Source organism: Rana temporaria, chromosome 6, assembly GCF_905171775.1.
Source record: "Rana temporaria chromosome 6, aRanTem1.1, whole genome shotgun sequence".
Taxonomy (NCBI): domain Eukaryota; kingdom Metazoa; phylum Chordata; class Amphibia; order Anura; family Ranidae; genus Rana; species Rana temporaria.
In genome coordinates this window covers 200,331,603-200,344,470 of record NC_053494.1, presented here as the reverse complement: position 1 = coordinate 200,344,470, position 12,868 = coordinate 200,331,603, and the positions used below count along the sequence as shown (strand labels likewise).

The 12,868-nt window shown below is 44.7% G+C and overlaps 1 protein-coding gene across 1 annotated transcript in view; it reads left to right on the top strand.

Annotated features, from left to right (window-relative positions):
* The window catches only part of LOC120944153 (anion exchange protein 3-like), a 76,328-nt gene that overhangs the window by 44,497 nt on the left and 18,963 nt on the right, over positions 1-12,868 (top strand). The window contains exons 9-11 of the mRNA XM_040358068.1: positions 1,703-1,954; positions 5,062-5,210; positions 5,863-6,057. Coding sequence (XP_040214002.1) covers positions 1,703-1,954; positions 5,062-5,210; positions 5,863-6,057 — 596 coding nt within the window. The remainder of the gene's footprint in view (positions 1-1,702; positions 1,955-5,061; positions 5,211-5,862; positions 6,058-12,868) is intronic.

The following is a 12,868-nucleotide window of genomic DNA, read 5'->3' as shown; positions in this document are numbered from 1 at the left end:
CCTTCAAAAGTGTGATAGGTAGTCAAGAAATTAGATGTGTAATTTATGTCCCTAGAACACCTGATGGTGCTCCCTGCATGTTGGGCCTCTATGTGGCCAGGTTGTGTAAAAGTCTCACACATGTGGTATCACCATACTCAGGATGAGTAGCAGATTGTATTTTGGTGTGTAATTGCAAGTATGCCTATGCCATATGAGAGAAATACCGTATTTGCCGGCGTATAAGACGACTGGGCGTATATGACAACCCCCAATTTTCCAGCTAAAATGTTGGTTTTGGGATATACTCGCCGTATAAGACTACCCCCTTCCTACTAGTCATGCCTCGCCTCACGGTGCCACAATTACATGCCAGACTGTGCCACTACATGCCTCAATGTGCCCCATTACATGCCAGACTCACTGTGCCCCATTACATGCCAGAATTACTGTGCCCCATTACATGCCAGACTCACTGTGCCCCATTACATGCCAGACTCACTGTGCCCCATTACATGCCAGACTCACTGTGCCCCATTACATGCCACACTCACTGTGCCCCATTACATGCCTCACTGTGCCCCATTACATGCCAGACTCACGGTGCCCCATTACATGCCAGATTCGCTGTTCCCTTATGACATGCCTGACTGTGTCTTGACGATCCCTTACCTTATCCTAAGACATGCAGAATCGCGGCCATCCATTTTTCAAAAGCCGCGCCTCCTACTTCTTCTGTTCCGTGATAGATGGAACACTCAGCTTTCCAGGAGGCACTGTGTTCAGTGTTCGCCTATCACGGAGGCCCTCTCGTCCGAGGACAAGAGGGCCTCCGTGATAGGCGGACACTAAACACAGTGTCTCCTGGGAAGCTGAGTGTTCCGCCTATCACGGAACAGAAGAAGTAGGAGGCGCGGCTTTGAAAAATGGATGGCCGCGATTCTGCATGTCTTAGGATAAGGTAAGGGATGTTAGGTTACTGGCATATAAGACAACCCCCGACTTTTAAGAAGATTTTAAGGGGTTAAAAAGTCGTCTTATACGCCGGAAAATACGGTAACCTGTTAATATGCAAATTTTGAGAAAAAAAAAATCTTAATTTTGCAAAGAATTGTGGGAGGAAATTTCAAAACAACTTAAAAAAACTCACCATGCCTCTTACTAAATACCTTGGAATGTCTTCTTTCCAGAAAGGGGTCAATTGGGGAATATTTGTCCTGTCCTAGCTTGTAAGACCCCTTTCACACAATCGGCCCACTTGGATCCACCTGTGCGTGTTTCAGGCGGATCCATGCGGGCCACCCATTGACTTCTCCCAGAAGACAGCAGGGGGGCGGAGGAGGGGCCGGATATGGCATAGATATCCATGGATACTGCAGCTATCTATGCCTGGAGGTGGGTGCAAATACCTGCATTATACAGGTATCTTCTCCCCCCTCCCCCCTGAAAGGTGCCAAATGTGATACCGCGGGGGGGGGGGGATTCCGAAAAGCAGAAGTTCCATTTTTGGATAGAACTCTGCTTTAAGTTGCCTGGAGTTCAGTTTGGCAGTCAAACACATTCTCCGCTGTGCTTCAAAAGTGCTCCTGTGATTACACATGCTACACAGCTATTCCAATATACTGTTACATTTTGCAAGATTTCTGAAAGACCTGTCTGTGTTACACATGACACCAAATTTACATTGCATTAACCATAGTTCTTTCAAACACTTTTTTTTAAGGTGTTGTCTTTTTTCCAGACATAGAGAGGGATGTATCGAAGCCAGAGGATGATGATGATGATCAGGAAAGTGAATTAGACCCCCTGGAACGCTCAGGGTTTTTGTTTGGCGGTTTGGTGCATGATATTCGCCGGCGGTATGTGAAGTACTGGAGCGACATCAAGGACGGTCTCAATAGCCAATGTCTGGCAGCCTCTCTCTTTATCTACTTTGCCGCTCTGTCTCCAGCCATTACCTTTGGAGGTCTTCTAGGTATCTATAAGAGACGTAACACAGATCTAAACACACTTTCTTTTTTTTGATTTTTCCTAGTTTTTATTATGGGGGAGGAGAAAGAATTAGAACCTCTGTACGGGTTTCAATAATGTCTGTGTCCTGTTAAAGTATATGTAAACCCAATCACCAGTATTTCATACAAGCTTTAATATGGTAATGTAATTTAAAAGTCCTTTTTAATATTTTCAATAAAAAAAAAACTACAAATGTTCCTGCCATGAAGGCTCTTGAGTTGGCAGATATAATAAAATATTTACAATAATGTGAGGGGTGTATTCACATTTGTGAGATACTGTATATTTATATATAATTTAGATGTATAACACAATTCTTTAGCAAACTAAACCATCCAGTTAGGTTTTACAATTTCCACCTGGACTCCAACAACTCCTATAGCAAGTTTATAGTCTCTGGCCATCTCCTGTAGCATTTCTGAAGTCTCTGATCATCTCCTATAGCAGGTCTTTTGTCTTTGTTCATCTCCCATTGTCGGTCTGTTGTCTTTAACCATCTCCTGTAGCATGTCTGTTGTCTTTGATAATCTCCTGTAGCATGTTTATTGTCTCTGACAATCTCCCGTAGCATGTCTGTTGTCTCTGGCCATTTCCTGTAGTATGTCTGTTGTCTCCGACCATCTCCTATAGCATGTCTGTTGTCTCCAACCAACTCCTGTATCATGTCTGTTGTCTCTGACCATCTTTTGTAGCATGTCTGTTATCTCTTACCATCTCCTATAGCATGTCTGTTGTCTCTGACCATCTCCTGTAGCATGGCTGTTGTCTCTGACCATCTCCTATAGCATGTCTGTTGTCTTTGACCATCTCCTGTAGCATGTCTGCTGTCTCTGGCCATCTGCAGTAGCATGTCTGTTGTCTTTGACCATCTCCTGTAGCACGTCTGTTGTCTCCGATCATCTCCTGTAGCATGTCTGTTGTCTCTGGCCATCTCCAGTAGCATGTCTGTTGTCTTTGACCATCTCCTGTAGCATGTCTGTTGTCTCTGACCATCTCCTATAGCATGTGTGTTGTCTCCAACCATCTCCTGTAGCATGTCTGTTGTCTCTGGCCATCTCCAGTATCATGTCTGTTGTCCTTGACCATCTCCTGTAGCACGTCTGTTGTCTCTGACCAGCTCCTGTGTTTACAATGCAGCAGGGCAGCTACTCAGGACGGGAAAATGTAAAAAGGGGGAAAACTGCGCTAATCTGGAAATATATAAGGTGAGCAGCTACACAAGCAATGTGACAAAAATTGGATAGAAACGGTGAAAAAATATGTAGCGCTAATAGGAAACACTTATAAAAAGTACACAAGTGAAAACCATACATCAATGTGATTAAATCACAGTGGCCTGTGGATGAGTGTCCATTAAAATGAAAACAACACAAACAAAAGTCCATCAATAGGAGGTATATGGCCACATCCTCATCATAAGAAGGACATTCTGCACGGTAAAACAGGAGTAGATGGAATACTCTTACCGGATAGCGTGGATCTGCTTGTCAGCGACAACAGATCGTAAACGCATGGAAGGACTCCACACGAATCTGCTCGGCTGGACGATGGCCCAATAGTAGACTCCACACAGGATATCCCGATGGATGGCTATAAGCCTGGACTGGAACCTCACCATGGGTGTACTTGCTCCGACTCAGATTCGCAGACAGAAACAGAAGGTCAACTTGTGGAGTATCGTGGAGTATGAAAAACTTTATATCCAAGCAGGTCATGCAGGAGAAAGAAAAAAACAATGCTCCGGATGGTGCAGGTAAAAGAGGGTAGGTTTTATTGTAATAAAACCTACCCTCTTTTACCTGCACCATCCGGAGCATTGTTTTTTTCTTTCTCCTGCATGACCTGCTTGGATATAAAGTTTTTCATACTCCACGATTGTGCTCACCTTCCTTCAGTGAATACCACTGTTTACACCACCGATTGTCGCTTTGAAACAAGTGGAGTCCTTCCATGCGTTTACGATCTGTTGTCGCTGACAAGTAGATCCACGCTATCCGGTAAGAGTATTCCATCTACTCCTGTTTTACCGTGCAGAATGTCCTTCTTATGATGAGGATGTGGCCATATACCTCCTATTGATGGACTTTTGTTTGTGTTGTTTTCATTTTAATGGACACTCATCCACAGGCCACTGTGATTTAATCACATTGATGTATGGTTTTCACTTGTGTACTTTTTATAAGTGTTTCCTATTAGCGCTACATATTCCTACTCAGGACGGGAGCCAGAAGCTAGTGAAGATCACTGTAGTGGTGGTGCCTATTACAGTGATTTCCAGCTTCTGGAGGGATCCCACAGGTATGGAACATACCATATTTATCGGCGTATACCGTGCACTTTTTTCCCCTTTTCCCGCGCTCAGTTTGAAGCCTCCGCCGACATATACCGAGCGCAGTACACTCGGGTGCATTCGGCCAGGCTCGGCTTTGCTCGTGGTCACGCTCTGTGACGTTTATGCGTGAGAAGCCGAGCGTGGCCGAACGTGCCCGAGTGTACTGCGCTCGGTATATGTCGGCGGAGGCTTCAAACTGAGCGCGGGAAGCGGGGATTCGACTCGGAGACAGCGCGGGAGAAGCCGGGAGGACACCACCGAGGCAGCGGACGGACGCCGGACCAGACAAGGCCGCCGATAGACGCCGGGCAATACACCAAAACTGTAAGTAATAAAATGTTTTTTTTTTTACAGGAATTTCGGGTCAACATTAGGGGTGCACGCTATACGCCGGAGTGCGCAATACCCCGATAAATACGGTACTTATTTACATTGGTCCAAGCTGGATCAACACAACTACGTAAATACCGTTGTACCTGGAATTTCAACTGTAACATGTTAAAGCATTTATGAATTTTTGAGTGATTGGATTTAGCTCTACGTTCGGCCTTTTTGTTTCAATTGTACTATGGTGGCCAACATTATAGCCTCCATATCTTTGTATAGAAAGAAACAGCTTCTTACATCACAAGCAGATCACTGGGGGAATAGTTATCTTTATCATTGTAGTTATTTCTCCAAATTGACTTTTACCTGGAAAAGGCCGGTGACAACATATTCTTTCTTGCCATTCTCAGGGGAGAAGACACAAGGACTGATGGGGGTGTCGGAGCTTATAGTCTGTACCTCGGTGCTGGGTGTACTTTTCTCTCTCCTCGCCGCTCAGCCGCTGCTCATCATTGGATTTTCTGGCCCACTTCTTGTGTTTGAAGAGGCGTTTTTTAAGGTGTGAATAAACATACTCCACAAGTAAAGCCATTTTTTTTAGAATCTCAAGATGGGAGCCTTGTCAGACCATTCTGGAAAGCAGACTGAAAGAAGAGCTAGAATATGAGAGAAGGTCCAAAAGTTTGGTGACCTTGACAGTAAAAATATGTTTATTCAAGACTTCTCCATATCATCAATATCAAGCTGAAATAAGGTTGTAGACAACACATTTCTTCATAAAGCACTTCTGAAAACAATGGGCCAGATCCACGTACCCTGGCGCATATTTCCGTCGGGCGTAGCGTATCTCTGATACACTACGCCGCCGTAACTTACTTTTTTTTGTATCCTCAAAGAATGCGCGCCGTAAGTTACTATATAGCTATATAAAGGTAATCCAATGAGGAGGGAGTTGCTGTAATCAAGGTAAGAGATGACCAGGGAGTGAATTAGCTTAGTGGTGTCAATGGTTAGGAAGGGGCATAGATAGTAGAATTAATATTATTCAAAACCTCCAAACAGGCCTCCAAACCAGTTACCCATCTGGAGTCCCAAGTAAAAAAAAACAATACCGGTGTTAGAATTATTTTTATACATGTTGTATGATCTTAGCAGTTGGGTAAACCCCAGGCCTCCATTTAGATGTATAACCTGTACACTCTCTCTGCCAGTTCTGCCAGGCGCAGGACATCGAGTACCTGACCGGAAGGGTCTGGATCGGCTTCTGGCTGGTGCTGTTTGTCCTGGTTATGGTGGCCGCAGAGGGGAGCTTCTTGGTGCGTTACATCTCACCCTTCACCCAGGAGATCTTCGCCTTCCTCATCTCCCTCATCTTCATCAATGAGACCTTCTACAAGCTCTATAGAGTAAGTATTTAGTATTTTTTTTTTTATCTAGGAAAAATTTAAAATGTTATTTAGTGAAAAAAATGGCTTCTCCAAGAGATCCCAGAGGTAATCAGAGGGTCGGGATCCCCTGTAGTATTAAAGCGGAGCTCCACCCTCTACCTCCACTCCCGCAAATCGGAACCCTCCCCCCCTCCGGTGTCACATTTGACACCTTTCAGGGGGAGGGGGGTGCAGATACCTGTCTAAAGCCAGGTATTTGCACCCACTTCCGGCCACACAGTCTGCGGGTAGACTGCGGGCAGGATGTCACCTCCCGTCCCCCCCCCCGTTGTGTTCTGGAAAACACTCGGCTCCCAGAACACAGCGGGAGTCAGTCAGCACGGCGCATCACAACTCGCGCATGTGCCATAGGGAACCGGGCAGTGAAGCCGGAGCGATTCACTTCCTGGTGTAGTTACATAGTTAGTCAGGTTGAAAAAAGACACAAGTCCATCCAGTTCAACCCCAAAAAATAAACAAACAAAATAAAAAACACAGTACAATCCCATACACCCAACTCCATACCCAAAGTTCATCCAGAGGAAGGCAAAAAACCCCAGCAGAGCATGAGATCCAATTTGCTACAGCAGGGGAAAAAATTCCTTCCTGATCCCCCGAGAGGCAATCGGATTTACCCTGGATCAACTTTACCTACAAATCTTAGTACTCAGTTATTTTATGTACATTTAGGAAAGTATCCAGGCCTTTCTTAAAGCAATCTACTGAGCTGGCCAGAACCACCTCTGGAGGGAGTCTGTTCCACATTTTCACAGCTCTTACTGTGAAAAAAACTTTCCGTATTTGGAGGTGAAATCTCTTTTCCTCTAGACGTAAAGAGTGCCCCCTTGTCCTCAGTGTTGACCGTAAAGTGAATAACTCAACACCAAGTTCACTGTATGGACCCCTTATATATTTGTACATGTTGATCATATCCCCCCTTATTCTCCTCTTCTCAAGAGAGAATAAATTCAGTTCCTCTAATCTTTCCTCATAGCTGAGCTCCTCCATGCCTCTTATCAGTTTGGTTGCCCTTCTCTGCACTTTCTCCAGTTCTCCGATATCCTAGTGTTCTAATGATATAATAAAGTGCATTTGGTGGATCTTCCCATACAGAACAAACAATGTAGTGATATAATAAAGGTATAGTGTCCAGTCCGATTAGATAATTGATATTTAGGTGTTATTAAAATGATGACTATAAATTAGGTTGTTCCGCAGCAACACACAGGCTCTCCATAGAACACATTTTTAATTAACTTCCAATAACAAACAAAGTCCAAATTTCACAGATGATACAAAATCCAACAGAGTAATTCAAAGTCTCATTTTAGAGATTATATATTCTGATCACTTCCAGACCAATATATATTCATACAGAGAATACATAGGGGAAAATATTCTCTGAGTGACAAGACTGAACCCTCAGATTATATTCTCTATCCACTGAATAGCTGAGCAATTTGATTGGCCGTCTTTGATCTACATCCTGTCTTTCAGAGTGACAGCTAAATGACCCCAGCCGGAGTCACTAATTAGTATGCATCCTTGCATACTAAGCTCCCTCTAATAAGTAATTAGATTACATGTGGCCTGAGTAATGGTTTGATGTGTAAAATAGATTCACCCTGTCTCTTTGCCTATTGGCAATCGACAAGTTTCTTTTGATGTGTAACATCCTGGACTGAAATCTGGCCTGGTCAATTTTGGATTTATAACACAATAATATTAAATTTTATATATATAAACATTCCACATAAATCCACATATATTACAACATATATTACAAAACCTGGTTCCCTCACCGAGGATGGCGGGGGGCAGCAGAGTGACGAGAGATCGCTCGTCCTCTGCTGCGGACGGCACTGGACTCCAGGACAGGTAAGTGTGCCGATATTAAAAGTCAGCAGCTGCAGTATTTGTAGCTGCTGGCTTTTAATATTTTTTTTCCAGCGCACATCCGCTTTAAAATGACTGGTCTCTGAATGGCCTGATCCCACAGTGAGGCTGATTCACTAAAGAAGCTGAGAATGCTTACTGGAAAAATAAATAATTGAGGTGATTGTAGCCATATTAGTGCAATCGTGACAAAGAAAATTGAGTACAGTGGAACGTCGGATAACGAGCATAATTCGTTCCAGGAGAATGCTCGTAATCCAAAGTACTTGCATATCAAAGCGAGTTTCCCCATTGAAGTCAATGAAAACGAAAACAATGTGTTCCGCATTGACTTCAATGGCATGCAATTTCGCATGTGGCCAGAGGTGGGGGGTGACGGAGAGCATCGGAGACACTCGGAAAGGCCTAAAAGACACCTCGGCTAAACTCGGAAAACCTCGGAAAGGTTCGGGAACGGAGTATTTCGGAGACTTTCTGAGCATTTCCAAACGGCTCCGATTGGCGCCGTTCGGCTCCAGCGCCCCCCACCTCAGGCCAAACGCGGTATTGCACACCGCTTTGGCTTGAATCCTGCTCGTTTTGCGAGGTAAGGTTTTAAAAAAATACAGTGCTCGTATTGCGAAATGCTCGTTAACCACGTTACTCGCAATCCGAGGTTCCACTGTACTGTCCATGATACCAATTTTATTTGCACTAACATATAATAATTTTTCAGGATGAGCTTTCGGGGTATGTCCCCTTCCTCAAGGTTCTGCTTGGACCTTGAAGAAGGGGACACACCCCGAAAGCTCGTCCTGAAAAATTATATGTTAGTACAAATAAAAAAAGTATGACGGACAGTACTCAATTTTCTCTGTCACAATTGCACTAATATGGCTCTCTAAAAAAATAAAAAAAAAAGTGAAAATTCAATTTGATTATCCAATTTTGTACAGATGAGAAAAATAGGAATTTGCTTTTCACATAATTGGATAATTTAACTGAACTTTTGCTCTTTTTTGAGTGACCATTTTCAAGTTTTTTTACTCATCTGAAATGAGATGCATTGTTGTCTATGGGACATTGAACGCAGCTGAGTAAAGGTCAGTAATACAGTGGAACCTTGGGTTACAAGCATAATCTGTTCCAGAAGAATGCTTGACTTCAATGGCATGCAATACCGCATGATAGCCAGAGGTGGGGGTAGTCAGAAACGATCAGAAAGGCCCAAGGACAGCTCGGCTGAACTCAGAAAAACCTTGGAAAGGCTCGGGAACAGATAGCTAGATTCAGGATGGCGAGCGCATACTTGCGGCGGCGTAGCTTATGGCATTTAGGCTACGCCGCCGTAAGTTAGCGAGGCAAGTACATGATTCACAATATACTTGCCTGCTAAGTTACGGCGGCATAGCCTAAAGCGGGCGGGCGTAAGGGTGCCTAATTCAAATTAGGCTGAGGGGGCGTGTTTTATGATAATTAGGCTTGACCCGACGTGATTGAAGTTTTTTTGGTTTATTGATTTAGCCGTGGACGTAAATGACGTAAATCCCTATTCACGGACGACTTACGCAAACAATGTAAAATTTTCGAATTTCGACGCGGGAACGGCGGCCATACTTAACATTACTATTCCATCTATTTGATGGAATAACTTTAGGCCTGCTAATGCGTTACGGAAACGGCATATCTGTACTGCGTCGGCCGGGTGTACGTTCGTGAATAGGCGTATCTACTGATTTACATATTCTACGCCGACCGCAATGGAAGCGCCATCTAGCGGTCAGCCTAAAAATTACACTTTAGGATACGAGGGTGTAAGACACTTACGCCGCTCGTATCTGAGCCTAATTTAAGCGTATCTGGTTACCAGAATACGCTTAAATTAGCGCAGACGCAAATTCTGACTTAGGCTGGCGTATCTACTGATACGCCAGCCTAAGTCTCTCTGAATCTAGCTAAGAGTATTTCCGAACGACTCCACTCTGATACGCCAGCCCAAGTCTCTCTGAATCTAGCTAAGAGTATTTCCGAACGACTCCACTCAGCTCCGGCGCCCCCCCCACCTCAGGCCAAACGCGGTACTACACACCGCTGTGGCTTTAAACCTGCTCCTTTTGCGAGTGTTGTCTCACAAACACTCGCAAACCAAGTCAGGATTTTAAAAAATACAGTGCTCGCAATCCGAGGTTCCACTGTACAGCGTTGACAGAGCAGTAAAACAAAAATAGAAAATGTCCCATTTACTCGCCTACACTCAACATTACTCAGGTCTTTACGCAAGGTTTTTGGCCCTTTGCACACGGGTGTCACAAGTTGTTGAGTAAACATCGGTAAATTATGACGCCCGTGTGCAAGGGGTCTAAGGTCAAGCAGTTGACAGGCAGCAAATGTCAAACTTGAGATGACCTCTGAACCCAACATTCTTTCTGAAGCGTCAGGCACTGGCAAAGCAACTAGAGCTTTAATAAGGGGATATAGGGATCTTTAATAAGCAAGACCGCACTGTAAAGCCCTGTACACACAATCGGTTTGTCCAATGAAAACAGACCGATGGACTGTTTTCATCGGACAAACCGATCGTGTGTGGGCCCCACCGGTTTGTTTTCCATTGGTGAAAAAAAATAGAACATGTTTTAAATTTTTCCCATGGATAAAAAAACGATAGAAAAAAACGATCGTCTGTGTGGAAGTCCATCGGTCAAAAATCCGTGCATGCTCAGAATCAAGTCGACGCATGCTCGGAAGCATTGGACTTCATTTTTCTCAGAACTTCGTAGTGTTTTACGTCACCGCGTTTTGGCACGTCGGATTTTTGACTGATGGTGTGTAAGCAAGACCGATGAAAGTCAGCTTCATCGGATATCCGACTAGAAAATCCATCGGATTAGATTCCATCAGATATCCAATCGTGTGTACAGGGCTTTATAGTAATTAAAGTAGAAGTCTAAATAAAAATGTTTTTTTTTTTTACCATTCGGGTAAATTGGGGAATGGGCATCATAATGAGTATAATTTAGAAGATTTCCCCAGACTTTCACTTGTGGTTACTGGTGCCACCTGTTCCAGGAAGCAAGAACAGAAGTCCCCAGGAGGAACCCATACGACCAGGGCCGTCTTATCCAGTGGGCACACCTGGGCACAGCTCAGGGGCCCAAGGTGCCCATGGGGCCCCATCAGGACAGGCAGGGCCGATCCTAGGCGGGTGCACCGTGCCTTGGCGCTGTAAGTTGCCGCAGAGAAGGGGCGCCAAGCCACTGAAGCTGTAGCATGCCACTTGACTGCACTGATTGCTAGAATTGCCTGGCGCCTAGCAACCAGTGATAACAGTGGCCGCCCAGCATTCAGAGCGTGCCGCAGCTGCCCCAGCATCATAGCGCGCCACCTACGTGGCTGGAAAACTAGATCGGCTCCACCCACCTCTGCCATCTTCAGACTCAGACAGCATAGCATTCCGCAGGTCACCATCTTTATTGTTGGGGCCCCAATGCATTTCTTTGCCCAGGGGCCCATGAAGCTATTAAGATGGCACTTCATACGGCACCCTTTTTTAGGGGAGTAGATAAGGAAAAGGGTAGGTATTGCTGCGTTTGGGGAAATTCCTTTACACTTCCTTTCCCTGTGACTACTGGGATTTAAGCGGTAGTAAACCACAGTTAATAATACTTGATTAAATAATACTCTAATGCTGCGTACACACGGTCGGAATTTCCGACAAGAAAAGTTTGATGCAAGCTTTTGGTTGGAAATTCCGAATGTGTGTAGGCCCCATCTGACTTTTTCTGTTGGAATTTCCGACAGCAAAAATTTGAGAGCTGGTTCTCAAATTTTTCGACTCAAAAAAGTTCTTGTCGGACATTCCAATCGTCTGTATGCAATTCGGACGCGCAAAAAAACACGCATGCTCGGAATCATTTAGACGCATTCTCTGAATCATTGAACTTAAAGTGGAGGTTCCCCCTAAAAAAATACATTCGGAAGACTGGTTACACTGCGGTTAGGCTGTTTTTTTTCGTACATACCTCAATATCGCCGTCTCATCCCTCGGCTTCCGGGTATGATTCCTGTGGGGCTGGGCGTTCCTAGTTGATTGACGTTCCTCCGACCGACGCATACTTGACGTCACGACTTTTCGAAAGAAGCCGAACGTCGATGCGCTGGCGCTGTATAGAGTTGACTCTATACGGCGCCTGCGCAATGACGTTCGGCTTCTGTCGGAAAGTCGTGACGCGCAGTATGCGCCGGTCAGAGGAACGTCAATCAACTAGGTCCAGCAAGAATCAACGGCGATATCGAGGTATGTGCGAAAAAAAAAAAAGACAGTGTAAGCAGTCTTCCGAATGTATTGTTAGAATTTTTTTTTAGGGGGAACCTCCACTTTAATTTTTCTCGGCTCGTTGTAGTGTTGTACGTCACCGCGTTCTTGACGGTCGGAATTTTGTGTGACCGTGTGTATGCAACACAAGTTTGAGCCAACAATCCACGGTTTTCTTGTCGGAATTTCCAATCGTGTGTACGCGGCATAAGATTCGTTTTAAAATTTCCTCCAGTTAACTTGCGGTCAAGTCCCAGTGTTCTTGATTTTGGTTTCATAGTGAAAATACTGCCCCCCTGAACCTTATTCACCTCTTTGATTTATTGTGGCTTGACTTCCTGGTTCTCTACTGCACATGCGCGCTCTCACTGAACCCTGTCTTCTGGGACCTGTGTGTCTCCCAGAAGACAGCGGGGGGGACAGAGGAGGGGCCAGACATGGTGTAGATATCCGTGGATACTGCGGCTATCTATGCCCTGGAAGTGGGAGCAAATACCTGTATTAGACTGATTTAAACTACCACTCAGCGGTATCATAGCATCTTGTTAATGAATATAGGAGGCATTTGATATTTTAGACACATATTTCTGCAGGAAAGGACAG